Genomic DNA, 21,410 nt, shown 5'->3' with positions numbered 1-21,410 from the left:
ACATGAGAACATTTAAGTGTCCTACCACGGTTTTGGGTGGTAACACAGGCTCCAAATCACTGTCAGAGCTGTCATCCATCCAAAAGCATGTAGTCGCTGCAGGTGGGAGGAGCTTACGCTGACGGCGGTGAATAAGTATGACAGGAAGTAGTGACAGTAATGAAAATAAACAATCAAATATTATGTTCCTCATCATAGTCTGATTTCTTACAGCTTTGTTATTATTGTGTGTGTCCAATACCACTCACTGTCAATGATGAAGTCACGTCTTTACACCTTTTACCATACTTAAAGTGATGGTGTTTTAAATGCATCAGGCTGTAAGCCTTATTCAAGCATTTATGAATAGCTATATATTCTACAGTATCAAGTAAATGAACATATTAAAATGTGATGCAATTGGACTCAGTGAAGTGAATGTGTAAATACATGAAAAACATTTGGCTAATGTAAAAAAAAAAAAATTACCATCCATCTTTACTGCATAATTTTTTTAAATAGCAGACTAATGTTCTTCTGAACGTGTCACACATATATTACATGTCAGTAGCATCGAGTGCAGTTATTTAATATTGATTCAGAAACTTTTATAATAAATTAACACAATTGAAAAAATAAAACAGCATTTAGACAAAAATGTTATATGCATTCAGAAAATGTCTTTCACTGTTTGATCAATGATAATTTAAGTTAATAGCTATACAAAACAAGAGCTGAATAACAAAAATTAGACAAATGACTGTGTGTAATTTAAAGTTAAAGTTGGTCCCAGTTCTCCACTGCACTCTCCAATTCATCATCCTTACAAATCATATGATGAGCAACTATAGTCAAAAGATATCCCATAATGGTAAAACATGAGAACATTTAAGTGTCCTACCACGGTTTTGGGTGGTAACACAGGCTCCAAATCACTGTCAGAGCTGTCATCCATCTGTAAAAAAAAAAAAAAAAAAAAAAAAAATCATGGTATTGATATCTTTGTAAGACTGGCGACTCTAAAGAACAGTGGCCGGTGAGTATCGAACCTAAAACTAACTTTACCGCGTTTTACGTCGGGTTGGTGTGTCCCGGGGAAAAGCCACGAACAGCAACGCGCTCACAATGGAGTCGACCATGACTCGTCACGATTCGTTCACAAATTAAACGAATAATTCACAACATCGGCTTTAATCAATCATCGAACAGGTGCGGGGTCAGGTGAGAGTAGGCTTTAGTTTAGATGATGCTCAAGATCTCTGAATGTACTATCACAGCCAAACAGTTTTAACGTAAGACAAGAAACTCGCTATAGTAGGATCCCAATTTAAGAAGTCAGATACATTGCAAACATTAATATCCTTTAAAATGATACCTGGAAACCTTACCTTGTCCGAGTAAAAAAGGAATTTAGATGGTGTAGGTCAGAGAGAGTCTAAACGTGACGACTTAACTTCTCATTCGGTCCACGCTCGCTTTGATCTGACTTCCTGCTCCTCACCTCAGTTCATGTCCATTAAAGGGAATAGAAAGTACTAGAATTTATGATGAAACAAAAGCTATTCACTACGTGCATAAAGTGGCAAGGAGAGATGCAGATGAGCTACACCTAAAAAGGCATAATAATGCATGGGCCTCTTCATATTTGACATTAGTGATTCAATGTAATGATTCAATAATCGATTGTACAATAAATAAATAATACAATCTTAAATAATAAAAACTTAATAAATGGTTTCCTTTTGAAGGCTTTATTTTTTTTCATTTTTTTTTCATTATAAGCTTTATTTCACAATTATTATTATTATTTACTTTTAGACCGAGTAATTTTTAGGAGTCAAGAATGAGGACAATATATTTGGGCCTGATTTAAAAAAGTCATTTTGAATATTTCACTTTTTCAAATATATAGCCCTATAGGCTAGCCTAATTTATATTTCTGTCCTACTTCCTAGTGAAGATGCAATTGTAAAGATGCAGTGAAAAGTCATATTCTCAGGTCAGTCTCTCAGTGTATTTTCCTTCTAAAATTAATTAAATACCCTTAATTGTGTTTTATAATTCGTTACATTTTTCTCGACACTCAAAGCACTTTACATGAAAGGGAGTAATCTCCTCAACAACCACCAATGTGCAGCATCCACCAGATGTGATGGCAGCACACACCAGTGTTAGGGGATTTATAGTTAAGGACCCAAGGATCAGGGTCAGATGTCCTCTTGGGCGGTCCTTGGCCAATGAAAGCTGCGATGGAGTCCAGACCTTCTGCCATCAATCTGAAGGTCTGGCTACGAGAGACTATCTAAACGCTATATGTAAACCTCAAAGTTGAATTCACTTTTTTTAAATTAAAAGAAAACTGCTAATCAAGTCTTTTCATGTAAAAAAAAAAAAAAAAGTATTTTATGTGTGTAATATTTTTTTTATTTTTAAACTATTTTTTGGGTGAATTCAAAGAGGCACGTTATCTTGTTAATAATTGATGGTTATCCAATAAGATTAATGGTAAATAGAAGGCAAAGCTGTTATAAAATATTCTTAGTTACCAAATTTGGTATTCCAAAAGTTTGTCTCTGAGAGTAACAGTAACTTTACAAGGTGATAGTGCCAGTGTTACTGGACACTTGTATTTACTTATCATTGTTGCCTCCCATTGATGTATGTCAATCCGTTGATAGGGTCAGACACAGTATTTGATCTAACTGGCTTACTGGTGTGTCTGTTTATTTTGTATTAAACCGCACAGCTTTGTCACGGCACGCACACAAAAGGTGATAGTCCAAGTGCAGCTTTATTGGGTAGTCCGTAATCATAAATCCAGGAACAGGCAAAAGGTTAAGGTCCATGAAAGCAGTCCAAAACTAGAAATAAACAATAAAACAAACCAATACAGACTCTGGGAAGCGGGTGACAACATACAAGGATTCCAGAACAAGTGATTAAACAGACAGGGTATAAATAGACAGACACTAATAGGGTGAGTGGGAACAGCTGAGAGTGATAATGAATAACGAGTCCGACAAGGGTGATGGGAATTGTAGTCCAATAGTGACTGACACCTGTGGGGAAAAGGACCTCTAGTGGCTACCCAGGGGACATCACCCAGACATTGTGACATAACCTCCCCTCTACGGAGCAGCTACCAGACGCTCCAAGACCCACAACAAACAAACAAAACAAGAGTCCAGGCGGTAGGTGGAATGGTGGAGGATCAGGGGGAGGGATGGAGGGCCAGGACCATGAAGGGGAACAGCAACAAGGGGTGACGGTTTAGCCAGCGGCCTGGACGAAGCAGACAGTCCATCGAGCGGCGCAGACGAAACAGACGACCCATCGGGCGGCCAGGGCGGTGAAGACCCATCGGGCGACCAGGGCGGAGACAACCCCTCGGGCGGCCACGGCGGAGACGACCAAGGCGGAGACGACCACTCGGGCAGCCACGGCGGAGACCTTCCCTCGGGCGGCCAGGGCGGATCCGGCTGTGCAGGCGTCCGGGACGGGGCAGGTCCTTCGGGCGGCCATGGTGGAGACGACCAGGGCGAAGACGACCACTTGGGTGACAACTGCACCGGTACAGCAACAGACACCACCGGCTCAGGAACAGCAACAGACACCACCGGCTCAGGAACTGGAACAGACACCACCGGCTCAGGAACTGGAACAGACACCACCGGCTCAGGAACAGCAACAGACACCACCGGCTCAGGAACAGCAACAGACACCTCCGGCTCAGGAACAGCAACAGACACCTCCGGCTCAGGAACAGCAACAGACACCTCCGGCTCAGGAACAGCAACAGACACCTCCGGCTCAGGAACAGCAACAGACACCTCCGGCTCAGGAACAGCAACAGACACCTCCGGCTCAGGAACAGCAACAGACACCTCCGGCTCAGGAACAGCAACAGACACCTCCGGCTCAGGAACAGCAACAGACACCTCCGGCTCAGGAACAGCAACAGACACCTCCGGCTCAGGAACAGCAACAGACACCTCCGGCTCAGGAACAGCAACAGACACCTCCGGCTCAGGAACAGCAACAGACACCTCCGGCTCAGGAACAGCAACAGACACCTCCGGCTCAGGAACAGCAACAGACACCTCCGGCTCAGGAACAGCAACAGACACCTCCGGCTCAGGAACAGCAACAGACACCTCCGGCTCAGGAACAGCAACAGACACCTCCGGCTCAGGAACAGCAACAGACACCTCCGGCTCAGGAACAGCAACAGACACCTCCGGCTCAGGAACAGCAACAGACACCTCCGGCTCAGGAACAGCAACAGACACCTCCGGCTCAGGAACAGCAACAGACACCTCCGGCTCAGGAACAGCAACAGACACCTCCGGCTCAGGAACAGCAACAGACACCTCCGGCTCAGGAACAGCAACAGACACCTCCGGCTCAGGAACAGCAACAGACACCTCCGGCTCAGGAACAGCAACAGACACCTCCGGCTCAGGAACAGCAACAGACACCTCCGGCTCAGGAACAGCAACAGACACCTCCGGCTCAGGAACAGCAACGTGACTCTCGGGCTCGGCAGGCGTGACGTGAAGCTCGGGCTCGGCAGGCGTGACGTGACGTGAAGCTCGGGCTCGGCAGGCGTGACGTGACGTGAAGCTCCGGCTCGGCAGGCGTGCCAGTCCGCCGGGGTGGCGCCGGCAGGGCGAGCAGCTCGGGCGGGGCCGGCAGGGCGAGCAGCTCGGGCGGGGCCGGCAGGGCGAGCAGCTCGGGCGGGGCCGGCAGGGCGAGCAGCTCGGGCGGGGCCGGCAGGGCGAGCAGCTCGGGCGGGGCCGGCAGGGCGAGCAGCTCGGGCGGGGCCGGCAGGGCGAGCAGCTCGGGCGGGGCCGGCAGGGCGAGCAGCTCGGGCGGGGCCGGCAGGGCGAGCAGCTCGGGCGGGGCCAGCAGAGCAGGATGCCTGGACCGCGCGTCAGGGATGGCAGTCACCTCCGGGATGGTCTCTGAGTTAGGAGCCACCGGACAAGTCGTTGAGGAGACCTTTCTCCTCCTCCTCCGTCTCCGGACCCCCGGACTAGGGACCACCGGAACTGGGACCACCGGACTCGGGACCACCGGACTCGGGACCACCGGAACTGGGACCACTGGACTCGGGACCACCGGAACTGGGATCACCGGACTTGGGACCACCGGAACTGGGACCACCGGACTCGGGACCACCGGAACTGAGACCACCGGACTCGGGACCACCGGAACTGGGGTTGAGGAGACCTTTCTCCCCCTCCTCCGTCTCCGGACCACCGGACTCGGGACCACCGGACTCGGGACCACCGGAACTGGGACCACCGGAACTGGGACCACCGGAACTGGGACCACTGGGCTCGGGGTGGCGTCGGCATGGCGAGGCTCTGGTACATCCCACTGGCTCCGATGTACAAGGTAACTGGTAAAACCCCAAAAATCCAGGATCTCCAGCCCTTCCATCTCCCATCGAGGCAAAGGATCATCCAGGCAGATGTTAAAAAGATCCTTGAGGGTAGCCTCATTATAACCCATGCCTCTTGAGAGCGTCCAAAATGCCTGAGACAGGCAACCCACCGTCCGGCCCTGCTGACGTAGGGCTGTTATATTACTGAATCTTCCCCTCCTCTCCTTCTCAGTGGTTGGGGGACGGATACGAAAACCCATACTGCTGGATCTATCCATGTTGCTGGAATCCTTCTGTCACGGCACGCACACAAAAGGTGATAGTCCAAGTGCAGCTTTATTGGGTAGTCCGTAATCATAAATCCAGGAACAGGCAAAAGGTCAAGGTCCATGAAAGCAGTCCAAAACTAGAAATAAACAATAAAACAAACCAAGACAGACTCTGGGAAGCGGGTGACAACATACAAGGATTCCAGAACAAGTGATTAAACAGACAGGGTATAAATAGACAGACACTAATAGGGTGAGTGGGAACAGCTGAGAGTGATAATGAATAACGAGTCCGACAAGGGTGATGGGAATTGTAGTCCAATAGTGACTGACACCTGTGGGGAAAAGGACCTCTAGTGGCTACCCAGGGGACATCACCCAGACATTGTGACAAGCTTGTCATCTAATTAGTTAGGATATACTGTGATTTTTGAACATGACATTTTTATCATTTTTTTACATGTCTACACAGACATTTCATGGAACGTTAGGTCATGAAAATTTGCCTATATATATGTACTTTAAATTTGTTGGTAGAAATGTGTACAAACCCTGTGCATTTCACATACCTTTTCCTGTAATACTTTTCATTTTCAGACGGGCAAGAAAAAGGCAAATGAGGCATACTGAAAACTAAGAATGTATGAGACATTTAATAAGACATTTTTACTTATCTTACCATGTATATTTTGACTTGTATTTTCTGCTCCTTTTAGGCACAAAAGGCAAACAAGTGTGTTAAATTTTAAATGTGTGTGGCATAAGGCCTCATGGGTATAAGGTTGGTTTCTTTCTTTTTTTTTTTAAATCTTGCTTCTTGCATTTTCTAAAGCATGTATCATGGCATGATCTGAGATGTAGCTACATATGAAAGGGTTGGGTTCTGTTTTGTGTTTTTGGCTACAGGTGGTGACGTGAACTGGAGAAAGGAGATTGAGGAAAATGTGTAAAGGATGTTAATGTCTAACCACAGATGTACAAAAATCTAATTAATTTTTACAAACAGATATGTATATGTACAGAGAAATGTATATGTAAAGTTTCACCTATCTTTATCAGAACTTATTAAACCGTTTGTTACTTAAATAACAATGAAATAATTGTCTTGGCATATTATTCATATACAAACAATGCTGGTATTTTAACCATAACCCTTTTCATTATCAAGTAAATCCATATTTTATTCATTTTAATAACATCTTGAGACTTGCTGAAAATATTCGACTTTTATTTAAATTTTAATAATTAATAATTGTAACTGTAAAGCATATACTGAAATAACATTAAAATGAATAAAAATAACTTGAAACTAAGTTCGTTGACATAGCAATGTGACAAGTCAAAAAGAAGTAGCCTAGCCTAACTGGATTAGGCTACTGTTTGGAAATGTATGTAGGCTAGCCTACCTACATAATGAAACGGTTTCCAAAAAAATAACAAAATTTATAATACTATGTATTATTACAGAAATAGGTAATTAACTGATTCAAATTTTTGTTTTATGCTACTATGTGTAAGTCATAACTAGCCTAAGCAATGTTTTCAACCGCATTTCCTGTTTACCGTGGCGTCGACGTAATTACTGTGCCGCCCCGCCCCGATCTGCAGCCTGCAGGTAGCAGCCAGGTGTACTTGGAGAGAAAGGGAATCGAAAGTACTAGAATTTATGATGAAACAAAAGCTATTCACTACGTGCATAAAGTGGCAAGGAGAGATGCAGATGAGCTACACCTAAAAAGGCATAATAATGCATGGGCCTCTTCATATTTGACATTAGTGATTCAATGTAATGATTCAATAATCGATTGTACAATAAACAATAGGCGAGTTTTTAAAGTTAAATAATAAAAACGTAATAAAGGTTTTTTCTTTTGCCTTTATTTATTTTCATTATAAACTTTACATTACAATTATTATTATTTACTTTTAGACAGAGTAATTTTTAGGAGTCAAGAATTAGGCCAAAATAAGTAATTTTGAATAATTAACTTTTTATATAGGCCTAGCCTATATATAGCGGTAATTTATATTTCTGTCCTACTCAGTGAAGATGCAATTGTACAAAGTCATATTCTCAGGTCAGTCTCTCAGTGTATGTAGTATTTTCCTCCCAAAATGAATTAAATGCTCTTTATTGTGTTTTATAATTCGTTACATAGCTTTTTTCTCTCGACACTTAGCGTGCTTTACATGAAAGGGAGTAATCTCCTCAACAACCACCAATGTGCATCCACCAGATGTGACCGTGACGGCAGCACACACCAGTGTTAGGGGATTTAGCCTACAGTTAAAGACCCAAGGACCAGATATGATAAATTAAGACCCAAGGACCAGATATGATAAATTAAGACCCAGAGTCAGAAGTGCAGTCAATTTAATGATGTGATTGGTTGTTTTACATGTCGGTGAGATGATGTCCTCTTGGGCGGTCCTTGGCCAATGAAAGCTGCGATGGAGTCCAGACCTTCTGCTGTCAATCTGAAGGTCTGGCTACGAGAGACTATCTAAACGCTATATGTAAACCTCAAAGTTGAATGAACCTTTTTTTAATTAACTTTGAATATGTCCTAAGCTCTTCTGAAATAGATCAACACAGTGCAGAAAACTACTAATCAAGTTTTTTTCATATTTAAAAAAAAAAGTATTTTATATGTAGGCTATAATACATTTTTGTTGTTGTTTTACAATTCATTATGTGTTTGAATAGCAAAATTATTTATAAAGATTCAATATTTTTCAGACCCAACAAACTATAGATCCTAAAAGCTTCCCAACATGATGAGAAATCAAAACAACACATGCATCACACAAAGTACAAGCTAATAACTGTAAGTGGAAAAAATATTAAAGCTGTATTTGTTGCATTAAATGGTTTTATTCATTGTAATTTATATCTACATTCAAGGTTTGAAGAACAGCGATCTGAAGTTTTGCTGTATGAGTCCTGATTTTAACCCTCAAAGACGTTATTCTAAATGTATTTATTTTAGTAGAGATATATTTGATTGTGTATTGTTGTCTCTTATTACAGCGATTCTGTCAAAATAATAATTTGGTATATTTGTGTGATTAAAAGAGGATTATTGTAATAAGCTTGAACATGATCTCTTACAACAAAGACAAAACATTCAGATTGTGCCGCGTCACCGGTGTGTTTCTACTGTAACCATGTAACTCTTATCTCTCTAAGAAAATCAGGTGAGTGTTGTGAGTGACTCTTCTGAGTGTTGTGGTCTGTGGCTGGCTTCCACTTGCTCGCTCTCGCTCTCACACACGCTCTCACACACGCTCTCACACACACACGCACACACACACTCTACATTTAGCTTCTTCTTGCGTCAACATATTTCCTGCGTGCGTTAATTGTTAGTACATTACTTGTGTCAATGCATGTAATGTAACTTGGTTTTACCTGCGTTAATGCTTTTACGGTTTGCGTCAATGGCATTAGCAATATACACATTTTTTAATGTAGGGGAGCGCGGGGCACAACCTAACGCGGGGCTAAATGTAACACGGACCGTTTACGTAGTTGCTCAGGGTCACGCGAGTTGTGTTTATGCTCTTTTTCTCTCGCTGCCAGAAGACGGTCTCCCGTGGATTTGTGAAAAGTTTTGGTAATATTTTGTGAAGATACGGGACAAAGAGTGTTTTGACACCATCTAAGTATTTTTTTTCATCATACGTATTTTTCTGTTTCTGAGTTGTGTGTGTACGTCACCAAATCTAACTTTATATTGCCTTAATCACTGTCTTGTTGGCTAAAACATGGCAACATTTTGAAACATGTCAGCAACTCCTAGCAACTGTTAGCTAGGTTTAAAATATTTTTTACACAGCGGGGTTAGTTGTAGCACAGTGTTACAACTAAGCCGCCTAGTGTTCACAATAGTGTAGCCTATGGGATTTGTTTACTATATTGATCACTTGTTTATTTATTAAAAATATTGCCTGTTTTCATGTAATAAACACTTTAAAATGTGATTTTAAGCTTGTTTTTATTATTATTACTGTTACTATTAATAATAATAATAATTTTGCATGCAAAACTGTGCAGCCCTTTCCTATATCTCTATCCGTGATATTGATCCATAATAGAAGGATGATTGGATGAGGGATGGATGTATGGATATCTATCTATACAGATGTACAAACAATATCAAACTATACAGATAAAATAGTACTGAATTATGTGTGTTACACACAAGTGTTACAACTAACCCCTCTGTCTGTTACAACTAACCCCGCATATGGGGTAAGTTGTAACATTTGCACTTCTGTCACTTTCAGTGCAACTGTACGAAAATGGAAGGTCCTAGAAAAAAACTTTAAGTGTTCATTTGTAGCAGAGATGTGTATGTTTCTTGTGTAAAAAAAAAGATTAATCTAACCTAATTATTTTTAAAATAATTGAGCCAAAACCAAAATGCGTTAGGTTGTGCCCCGCTCTCCCCTACATTTGATCAGTTTTATACCTTTCTAGACATTGAACTCCTATCTGTCTTCATTTTAGCAATTAAACACAACAATGCTCTTGTCCCGCAAAACCCATATTCACCCACACACATAATAATACAACATAATATGTCATCTTTAGAGGATGTGGTACACACGGCATGTATGTACAGCACATTATGTGTTTGTCACCTTTTGAAAACTTCATGCCTCCTAGATATTTTCCTAGATCTGCAATTTTCTGCTTTTTATTATATATTTTCTTATAATTTAGATCTTTATCTAATGTTTATAAGAGAACATTCCATTTTTCTTGACAAGATAAATCAATGTAAAATCACTATAATACATCAACAGACATAAAAGGTAAAAAGAATAATGCATATAAATATGAGTGAAATGAGTATGTATAGATATATGAATACACAAGTCTGTAGACTATTATTAATGTGAAAAAAACTTAAATAAAAAAGATTATAACTGTATTTTTAGTCTCTGCCAAATGAACAATGTTCACTGTTCTGCTCTCTTCATACAAGTCAGACCCACAAACACCTCCAGATGATACATGACTTTACACTTGTCAAAAATACGAGAAACCAAGAGAAAGTGTAACTTTGCTTTTGAACACACAATCAAATGCTAAGAATGACATGAAATGAGAAACCCCATAATGAAGACATTGAAAAATATCTCAGAATTGAAGGCTTGATGTCATGTTTTCTGTTGATCTGCAGTTCCATACTCATAGCTTTTGTTGGCTGTAGGCTTCTAAGATATTGACGATCTCATGCAAACCTTTTATCCTAGCCTGTGCTCTGATCATGTCCAGGATGGGCTGCATGGAATAGGCATATTCAATAATGCTTCTAGTTTTACCTTTTTCCCCTGGGTACACATATCCACCAGTGTGCACACCAGTCAGATAACAGTCTTCATCAAAAACTGGAGAGCCAGAAGATCCATGAAAGAAACAAGAATTATAATTAATCTGGTTTTCATGAGTTTTCCATCTATCTTCCAAACTCCTCTGTGTAATCACATGAATGAAATCACGATTCTCAGATACATGTTTATCTGCAGCCTCTTGTGTTTTATCTTTCCCAATGATGAAGCAGGGGTCCATTCTCTTAATCCCACCTTCTGGATGTCCCACAATGCAGATCCCACCGCGGCTAGGAAGGGGGCCAGGACTAAAATGACTGAGCAACTCAGGACGACCTGTGATTTCATCACCAGCTTCCAGTTCAAGAAGAGCAAAGTCAAGACGCCTATTATCGGCGTCTGTAATGTAACAGTAAGCAGCAATCTGTTTCTTGACCCGCACCAGCTTCACCTTTGAGTCCAGACGTTCAAAATCAAATGCAGCTTCTAAAGACTTTGTAGAAGAAAGCTTGTCTGGAGACTCGAGAAATTCCCTAACAACATGTCCGTTAGTGAGAATAAATTGCCCAAAAAGTAGGAAGCCGGTTCCTCTGGCGTATCCCTCCACTCGAATCTGACACACCGAGTCAGAGAGTCTCATGAGCTGCTTTATTTTATACACCTCAGAGAAACTCTCAACACTTTTATCATATTCTGCTCTGAAGAATGATTGGACCTCAGGCTTGTTCTTAAGGTTCTCTCGCTGATTTACCGTCTCCAGTAATTTTTCAAACTGGTCACGCAGAATTTTCAGAATATCACCAGAGTGTTGAAGGATTGGCCATTTAGTAGAGATACTAGTGGACTTTGGGTTTTGGAGGGTTTGTTTTTGTTCAGTGCTGACGGGATGCTGTCCTGGTTCAGTTTTTGCTACAGCTACAGCAGTGTCAGTCTTGACTTCAGTTTTTTTCTCTTTTTCAATCTGAAGTTGCTTTTTATCAAGATACTTAGCAGGGTGGGACATTTGATATTTTGTTTGATGAGCCAGCTCATCAATGTCAGAGAGGAAACAGTGTTTCTGGAATATTTTATCAATGAATCGTCCATCACGCTTAAGAGCAGTTTCAACTTCCTCTTTTTTGAATGCATAAACACAAACATAATCAGCTGTGTTTGCCAGTTCATTGTTTTTCATTAGGTATTTCACATTCTCCCCTCCTGTTGTTTTGATTTTAAAGGTGACTAAGTCTGTACTGGAGGTTGAAAGATATTGTTGTTCTGTAGAATCCTTCTCTTCATTTTTGACACGGGGAGAATCCTTTTCTTTATTTTTGATGAAGGTTATTGTTAAGATCTCATCTTTTTCAATAAGACAGCAGGGAAAATCTGGGTGTACAGCGGCTCTGTCGGGTCTCTGGATGACTATTTCTTTCTTTGAGCTTTCATCCTTTTCTGTGAAACTTTTGTTTGTATTAAGAGCTTCAAGCACAGTCATGGATTCATAACACACAACTGAATCTGGATTTACTTGAGACTTGAAACGAAACCTGAAAGTGTGCTCTTTTTCACTCTGTTAAATTTAGAAAAACAATCAGTATTATACAAACATACACATTGAACATGCCAAATCAATGTTAAATAAGAATAATTTGTGTTAAATAAATTACCTGCGTTTCTGTATCCGGTTGATCCATTCTTTTCTGGAAAAATATCAGCACTAATATAAATATAGGTTCATCATAGTGTTAATTTCACTGAATCATATCAATTAAATTTATTATTGTAAATTACCAAATACAAGTGTTGTTTGCAGTTATTGTTTCAGTTTCACTACAGAATTGCAGCATTTCATGCTCAACTGGCTCTCATAAGACCTGTTCAGCTCATCACAGCTGATCCACTGGGGAAACTGTATTTTAATTTTATGAAAATCATAAATGTATTAACTTATATAAATTAATTTGACCAGCTAATGTCAGAGGTTTTTTTTTAATTCAATATATGACCGTTCTATTATTTTAAAAAATAAAACCAGAAATCGGGGGTAACGCATGATGCAATTGACTTACAACGCATGACATGGGACGTTACACTGGTTAAATTTATTTATTTATTTAATTTAATTATTTTACTGCATCCTTTCATTTGGACCAAGAGAATCTTGGTGAGTGATTTTATTGCATCAGAGATGTCTCACTTTGCACAAAGCTGATTGGTCAAATTTTGGTTTGAGATACTCAGAACAAAACCTGCTAGTGATGAGCAGATTATTTATGGAGTTTAAGTTACTATGGCAATCAACACTGAAAGCTAACCACTAAAACTTTCTTGGCAAGCAGCTAAACTGGCTTACAGGCCCCTAAACAAGTGCTGCCTTCAAATGTATCAAATGAAGGTATCTCAGGAGACAGGAAGTGAAACTAACAATGCATTCGGATATGCCTTCCGACCTTGGAATGCATCCTCCATAGGCGGCATCTATTAGTTTTCGGATGCAGCCAAGGTCTTCAGGATTACTAAAAGTTGAGTTTGTTGGAGCTAAACTCTGCAGGAAACTGGACATTGAGGGACAATAAATTAATGAATGATCCACTGGGGAATTTTTTTATTTTATGAAAGCCATAAATATTAACTTACTAATGTAAATTATTTTGATCAGCCAATGGGAGTGAACATGCCCACCACTTCTTTATCATATTGGTGGAGTAAATACCAGTGGGAAATATGTATCAATACAGAAATGTATGAAGTATAGCATATACTTAGGCTATACACACACATACATATATATATATATATATATATATATATATATATATATATATATACGACCTTGAGTGTCCAGAAAGGTGCCAAACAAATAAAATGTATTATTATTATATAATAAATTATTATTAATATGAATTACATGAAATTAAATTAAAATACAGTGTCCCCATTAGATCATTTATTTATGGATTTACCTTTTTTCTTAGACATTAATTTATTTAAAATATTTTTTCCAGATTTCTTCCTCCATATTGTTCTATTTTTATACAACAGTAAATAGGCCTATCATGGCCTTACCTGAACATTGTCACTAGCCTGTGCCATCTCAGATTTACGGTCTCTGCCAGTCTGCTTTTTCTGAAATAGACATGCCACAAACTAGCCTGACTTTGTCATACTCATATTCTAGGCAACTTCCCGACCAAAAAATGTTGTGGGCGGGGTTTCCGGCTGGCACACAGGCTAGCCACAAACATTACCATTAAAATAAGTCTTACTTCAATGCAGTGGCTAAACAGCATACACTGTGTGATTTCGGCGCGATTTCGGCAAGGTACCAACTTTTGAGTTTATCTCATGCGATGAAAAGCCAAAGCTCACGATGTATGTGCGGTCCGAACGTCGAGCTGCGACTTGACGTCATATCATTATGCCTGCTGCACCCATGGTACGGCCGCACAGTTCCTTGATTCTTACGCCAGAATGAGAGTATAGTTCCTAGCCATATAGGCTTGGAAAATCGCAACTTTTCATTTTCCGTCGATCTTAGTACACGGTTTAACTACAGAAGAGTCAAGTTTTAAATAGGAAAAATATTGAAACTCGTTGGTCATTTTGAAAGAAATGCTACTGGACCCATCAGAATCAATGATCTATGCTAAGCTATGCTAAAAGTGGTACCGTCAGACCTGGAGTTCGGCTGAATGGATTCGAAAACGGTAAAACTCAACTGTTTAACTCTGGGGGAGTTGTAAAATGAGCCTATTTCCCAAAAAAAGTGGAGTATCCCTTTAACAGTCTATAATAGAGGGTTTTCGCCAACGTCACGTTCTGGGCGGTAACCCGGATGCGCGGCCATTATGGAGGTACTCAGATGTAAACAACAGCATTGCACCGTTTATGTACTACTGAACACGTTACACTAATAAACCACAGAAAACACACGTGGTAGGTGCGAAATCATATAGAGAAGGACTTAGTAAGCAGGAGAGAGCGCAAAATTTTGACAAACTAAAGTTAATATGTGGTAAACGAGCTAGCCTTAGCTTCTCTAGCTCTTACTACAATTCTTCCTTCTATTTATTATCCCGACATAGGCTACGTTCAGATTTTCAGTCCAAAAAAGCACATGAAATCCGTTTTTAAGCTACATCCATATGTGGTTTGAAATCCTATTCAAATCACATATCAGGACATCAGCTTCAGGCTGAACGATCGGATTTCGCGTGGTATGTGACTCACGCCACGTAAAATGTAAACGTCAGACGTTGTTTAAACATAGGGAACATGCTGAAAGTCGCTGCCGAAACAAGGCTGTGTTGTTGCAAAGTGCCGGGACAAGCAGAAAATTATTATTTCTGAAACCGGCGCAGACAAGAGCACGAAAAAAAGCTGTACATAACACAACACATAACCAGTGCGGCGGCTACACATTACCATGTTGTAAAATTTAAATAAGACAACATCTCTATTGCAAATGCAAACCCCTCCATCAACACAACATCATTGCCATATTGCTAAAGAGCTGCATGGACACACAAATCGGATCTGAACAGTTGTGATACACAGTGTGGACATAATTTTAGATCATCAGATTCCAATCGGATACAAAGATAATCAGATTTGGGCTGACAGTGTGAATGTAGCCATAGTTAACTACGTCAATATTTTAGCCATAGTCAACGCTTCATTTAACGTTACACTTGTGGCTGATGCTGTAACTTACCTCTCTCAACCACAAACGCCTTCTTTCATCAGTTTTTTGCACTCTTCTCTTTAACTTTTGACAGTCTGTAGAACTCTAAATGTTTTTCCCCGATGCGACCGATTAGTACAGACCAAAACTCGACCATTTTTCAGCAGCAATAATCAGCCAAATTTGCAAGTCCGTTCAGTTCAGTGGCATTGTTTTCGGTCAGTGCCTCCAAAATGGCCAACTACCAGATTGATGACGCGTCGTGAAAACCCTCTATATGTCCGAACACTGCAATAATCAGTCATAAATGGAAATTAAAAACAGCTTTAGGTCATTTCAAAAACAGCTTGTTCAACAAATTAATAAAAGAGGCACTCGCAGGTGGCAGATAGAAGACGTGAGTAGGCCTAATATGGTTTATCCATTTTGCAACATGAATTAGAGGTAAGCAACAGTAATTTGCAGCTAGTTTGAGACAAAACCTAAAGATCTCCCTCTCCTCGTTTTCTTTCTTGCTGCATTAAAGATCAAATGGTTAAACTTCTGTTTTCACGCAGGCGCAGTGAGGGGGAAACGGGCAATCAGTTCGTAGCTCTGCTTCAACTGTGAGATATAGTTACGACGCACGACAAAGCTGAAAATCGTCCCGACCCGAAAAAGAGTCGCACGAGTCAGAATTTGGCTCAAAATCGGACAAAAATTGCACAGTGTATGCCCGCTTTTACGGTTCCCGTGTAGCCTCTCCGTGATTACAAAGGATTGCTCAACTGAGAAAGTTTATCTATAGCTATCTGTAATCTCCCTTTATTTTAACAACAACGGTAACTTAAAAACTACAGTTAAATTAGGCTATACACTGCTCTGACAACAAAACAATTAATTGCAATCCTGAGGTTTTCTGACCAGCTCATTTAATAACCAACATAAGGCTGATTCCACACAGACAGACATATTTAGCCTAATCAGTAGGCTACATATTAAGCTAATATTCTAAATATGAAAAGATTAACCAAAAACACGTAGGCCTACCTATTCCAAGTTAAAAGATCGGCTGGATGGTGCTCAGTGTCTTCTGTCGCTGTTCTCAGTCGGTCCACACCTAGTTACCGACAATTGTATCCACGCCCAGAAAAGCAAATCGAAAGGAATAGAAATCATGATGTAAATTGAAACAGCCTAGACAGGTCAACGTTAGGCCTGAAACAAAACCAAAACACAAAATATGAATTAAACATTAAAATTGGTGACAGATCCACCTACACGTTGCAGCTTTACATGCCTTCATCAGGGTGTGTGTAACCAACAACATCTCAGGTTCATTTTTAACAACAGTTAATTAATCAAATTACAAACACCTGGTCACTCTGTGTAAAGAGACAATTAAGAAAATTGACCTAAAAAGACCTATAGAGGAGAGAGGAAAAACCTATAGAGGAGAGAAAATAAAACCTACAGAGGAGAGAAAATAAAACCTATAGAGGAGAGAGGAAAAAAAAGAACTAAACCTATACCAATATCAAAAAATACCAAGTATGCAGGTCAAAATGCGGCAAACTCTATTGTATACATAATTTTTTTTATAAATCAAATTACATAAATTGAAATTAAAAAATGAAACGATGTATAAAATCATACAATGCACAGAGCAGCCCAAAAAAAACCTATACCAATATCATAAATACCAATAAAGTATGCAAGTAAAAATGCACAAAACGCTATTGTAAACATGACATAGCTTCTTTTTTATAAATCAAAATACATAAGTCAAAAATCATACAGTGTGTAAATCATATAGATACACAGCGCAACCCACAAAAAAAACAAAACACTATACCAATATCATACCTATAAAGTATGCAAGTCAAAATGCACAAAACACTATTGTAAACCTACCTTCTTTTTTTATAAATCAAAATGCATATGGCACTCTCTCTCTGGTTACTTCCGGTTTCTGGACTGGCTGCAGTAACACGTCTCTCCATGCGGGGGCGCTCGCAGGCGAGTGCAGAATGAATCAAGAGGTCTATGGAGCTATACCCCTCAAAATCGTTTATATACTGTCTATGCTCAAAATCCACTTTTCTCAGGATATAGTTTTTTGTCTAGTAATTTGAATGTTGTAATATTTTATTAAGCAAAATGTCCTGTACATTAAGCTAACTACAATTTTAAAATGTATAATTAAAAACATAAATAAAAACTACATAGAACACTAAAAAATATAAAAAAAATTTGCATGTCCCCACTTTCTATCTCTAAACTTTACCATGAAATATGATTAAAATCCTTCAGAAATCTGAATCTTTTTGCATTGTTGTGTGACTTTATATCCAATCTATGTTTTAAAATGTATTTTTTTCATGAGAAAAAAATATTATATCTAATCTTTTAGATAAAATACATATTTTAGTCGTGTCCCCGGGTTTTCACTCAGTCCTGTTACCCTAACACATCCCCCCTCTGAAAAACTTGGAATATTCCAAAAGACACATTTTCAACAGGAAGTTGCATCATCTGGATCCAATTGGAAGACCACAAGTAAGTACTCTCATTTTAATTTCTGTATATTTGATGAAATTGTAACTATGTGTGGAAGGTTAATCTCAACATACTGTCCTGTTACCTAAATTATTTCTTAGATTTATTTTGTTTATTTAAAAAATATTAATTTTTGGCCAGTCACTAGTATTTGCTCAGTGTCCTCATGCTATTAGCTGTATGCTATGTGGCCATATGCCATGTATTTGATAACGTTTTGCTTAAAAACACAATCCTGTTACTTTTAGTCCTGATACTCATATGAAAAACAACAGGAGTGAGTTAAAATAACAGGAGTGAGTAGAGTCCTCTGTTTTGTTGATTCACTTTTCACCTGAATTGTGAGTTTTAAGGTTGCAATACTTATATTGTAGACATTAGCTTTAGTTTTACAATGTGAACACCATACTTCTAGAAAGCCAGTCCACCACGAAGTGACTTAAACGTTTTGTCTTTGTCTTTCTTATATTTTGTAGAAGATGGAGAAATCCCATACTATACAGGTGCCAGAAACACACACTGGAATTGCGAGACACCCCCGCAACCCTCTCTTTTCTCCCTTTTTTGTCTTAACTTCCCTCTTTCTCCCTCCCTCTCTCCCTCTCTCTTCTTCTCTCTCTTCTTCTCTCTCTTCTTCTCTCTCTCCTTCCTTCTCTTTCCACCTCCTTCGCTGTGAACCTGGAGTACCACTAGCCCATAGTACATCACTTCAACACAGAAATCTTATGCACAGTCATGTACACACTCTCTCATACACACACATATGGACACTCATTCCTGTTACCCAAAAGGGTTCATTCCTGTTACAAATTTTTTTTTTTCTAAAAAAAATAAGTTAAACCTCTGTTTTTATCAGTTTTGTTTAGTTAATCATTTATACATTTGATTAATAAATTAAATTATTAAAACAATTATAAACTTGAGGCTTTGGTCTTTAAAATTAAAAAATGGCTTCTTCTTTTTAAAATACACCTTGCCTTAATATATTGTGATTTTTTTTTTTGTCACAGATATCAATTATTTGAACATATAACCAACAGTTTCTTTAAAATAAACACTTTATTGTGGGGAAAACAAAGGAATTAATTGGCATGCTTTTAAACATGCTTTTTAAATGGCACATGAGTTTCGGTAACAGGACTGAGAAAACATTTCCATCTTTTGCTTAGAAACCTTGTAAAAAATTAAATAAAGTTGCCTGAGATTGACCAATGCACATTTTGAATAGTTAAATATGCGTAGTATTAGATTCAGTGTTGAAAAAGATAAAAAATAAAGTTTAATTTTAAAAAGTTACAACAAGAAAAAAGGTACCCATTCGGTGGACTGGCCCTTATATTGTTTACAGTCTGAAAGTGCTTATAGTCAAGAATGAGGCATATATATTTTGTTCAGCATGATTATTTAATATAGCAAAAATAAGGCACAAGGTTGGAAAAAAATTAGACAAAACAGATTTATAAAGAGATATACAATGTATATATGCAGCTGTTGGCCTATTTCTGTACAAACATCTGCAGAATTGAACAATGCTGGAGCAGTCAAAGATATGTTGAATACTTTAACTAAAAATTAAAATTATGTCATCATTTATTCATGTTGTCTATTTTTTCCCCTGAGACATATTTATTCTGCTCAAGAATGTCATGCAGGTTTGAAATGATGAAAGTAAATAATTCATGAGAGCATTATCATTTTGTGTCTATCACTTTAAAATATAGCATTAAGGATTTCTGGAAATTAAGCAGAATATAATTTATCCTTTGGAATCATAGTTACAATCTAACAGAGATCAGGATATTAAACATATGTACATGTTACACAAGAAACAAGTCAATAGACAATGACAATAATAGTGATTTGCATAGAGTAATCCAGGAATCCTACAGAACTTATAACTCTACACATAATCGAATTAAATTGTTTATTAAACATGCCTGCATAATACCCTGAGATATATGAATATGATATGGCACAGCGGTGCCAATCAAGACTCTGTTGTCCCATTATTCATCTACAGTCTTCCTGGTTTTATGGATCTATTTCCATTTTCACAACATTGTCTTCCAAGTTAAGATTTAAAGATTTATATTCAGCGAGTAATTTTAAGATGTCAGATCTCTCACTTTTCTTGGCCTGTATGATGATCCTCTCCAGGATGGGCTGCATGGAATAGGCATATTCCACAACGCTTCTAATTTGATCTTTTTCTCCTTTGTACACGTATCCACCAGTGTGCACACCAATCAGATAGCAGTGTTCATCAAAAACTGGAGAGCCAGAAGATCCGTGAAAGAAACAAGAGTCGTAATGGATCTGGTTGTCATGATTTTCCCATTTCTCTGCCAAAGACTGTTGTGTTATCACATGAATGAAATCGACATTCTCAGATTTGTGTTTATCTACAGCCTCTTGTAGATTCTCTCTCTCAATGATGAAGCAGGGGTCCATTTTCTTGACCCCTTCCTCTGGATGTCCCACAATGCAGATCTGACCTCTGTTAGGATGGGGGCCATGAATGTATTTACGGAGCAAGTCACGACTGTTAGCAATTTCATCAGTGGCTTTCAGTTCAAGAAGAGCGAAGTCAAGATACCTGCCCGTGTGGTCTTTGCCATAATAATACGCTGCAACCTGTTCCTTGATCGGCACACACTTGGTCTCATTTGCTTCCAAATCTTTATATCCAAATACTGCAGTGAATGTCTTTGAAAGCTTCTTGGAGAAAGGGTCAAATTCTCCAATAACATGAGCATTAGTGAGGATGAATCTGTCAAAGAGTCGGAAGCCGGTTCCTCTGGCGGATCCCTCCACTCGAATCTGACACACGTGTTCAGAGAGTCTCATGAGCTGCTTCACTTTCTTCACCTCCAAGAAACTCTGAACGCTTTTATCATATTCTGCTCTGAAGAACGTTTGGACATCAGCCTTCTTCTTAAGGTTCTCTCTCTGTTTTAACGTCTCCATTAAACCTTTAATGAGAACGCAAAACTCCCAGACTCTCTTCGGAGTCAATTAGAGCATTTAGCTGAAGTATTTGTGGATTTCATTGCGTTTCTCTTTTGAGGTTCTTCTTGTTATTTGGACTGTAGTCCGTCACTAACCTGGTTGCATATTTGCGGTAACATGGACTGAATGTAATCTACTTGAGCCAGTCTTTTCAGTTACTCAGAATAAACAATAAATAGATATATTTAGCAGTATATTAACTAAACTTTATTACCTTTTTATT

The 21,410-nt window shown here is 39.3% G+C and overlaps 3 protein-coding genes across 9 annotated transcripts in view; all 3 read right to left on the bottom strand.

The window, feature by feature from the left end:
* Positions 1–21,410, bottom strand: part of osmr (oncostatin M receptor) — a 599,178-nt gene that overhangs the window by 302,983 nt on the left and 274,785 nt on the right. The gene's annotated exons all lie outside the window — the stretch shown is intronic.
* On the bottom strand, positions 10,149–17,591 carry LOC306996343 (serine protease FAM111A-like). Of its 6 annotated transcripts, none has more exons than XM_079608723.1 (5): positions 16,901–16,996; positions 16,670–16,739; positions 14,023–14,082; positions 12,624–12,656; positions 10,149–12,526 (listed from the first exon to the last, which is right to left on the bottom strand). In XM_079608723.1, the coding sequence occupies exons 3-5, from the start codon at positions 14,047–14,049 to the stop codon at positions 10,838–10,840; spliced, it is 1,749 nt and encodes a 582-aa protein (XP_079464849.1). In that variant the 5' UTR covers positions 14,050–14,082; positions 16,670–16,739; positions 16,901–16,996; the 3' UTR covers positions 10,149–10,837. The 6 variants fall into 6 exon arrangements, with proteins under 6 accessions (XP_079464849.1, XP_079464851.1, XP_079464850.1 ...); XM_079608725.1 differs by lacking the exon at positions 16,901–16,996 and adding an exon at positions 17,534–17,591 and having other exon boundaries at positions 10,181–12,526; positions 16,670–16,837; XM_079608724.1 differs by having other exon boundaries at positions 10,181–12,526; positions 16,670–16,837; positions 16,920–16,970.
* LOC306994759 (serine protease FAM111A-like) lies at positions 20,210–21,193 on the bottom strand (the record flags this gene model as incomplete). The annotated part of the gene is made up of 1 exon (XM_079605553.1): positions 20,210–21,193. The coding sequence occupies exon 1, from the start codon at positions 21,143–21,145 to the stop codon at positions 20,210–20,212; it is 936 nt and encodes a 311-aa protein (XP_079461679.1). The 5' UTR covers positions 21,146–21,193.

The sequence above is a fragment of the Phoxinus phoxinus genome (genome assembly GCF_949152265.1).
Source record: "Phoxinus phoxinus genome assembly, chromosome: 3".
Classification (NCBI taxonomy): domain Eukaryota; kingdom Metazoa; phylum Chordata; class Actinopteri; order Cypriniformes; family Leuciscidae; genus Phoxinus; species Phoxinus phoxinus.
Note: the sequence above shows the minus strand (reverse complement) of the source record. Positions and strands in the feature narration are given on the sequence as shown.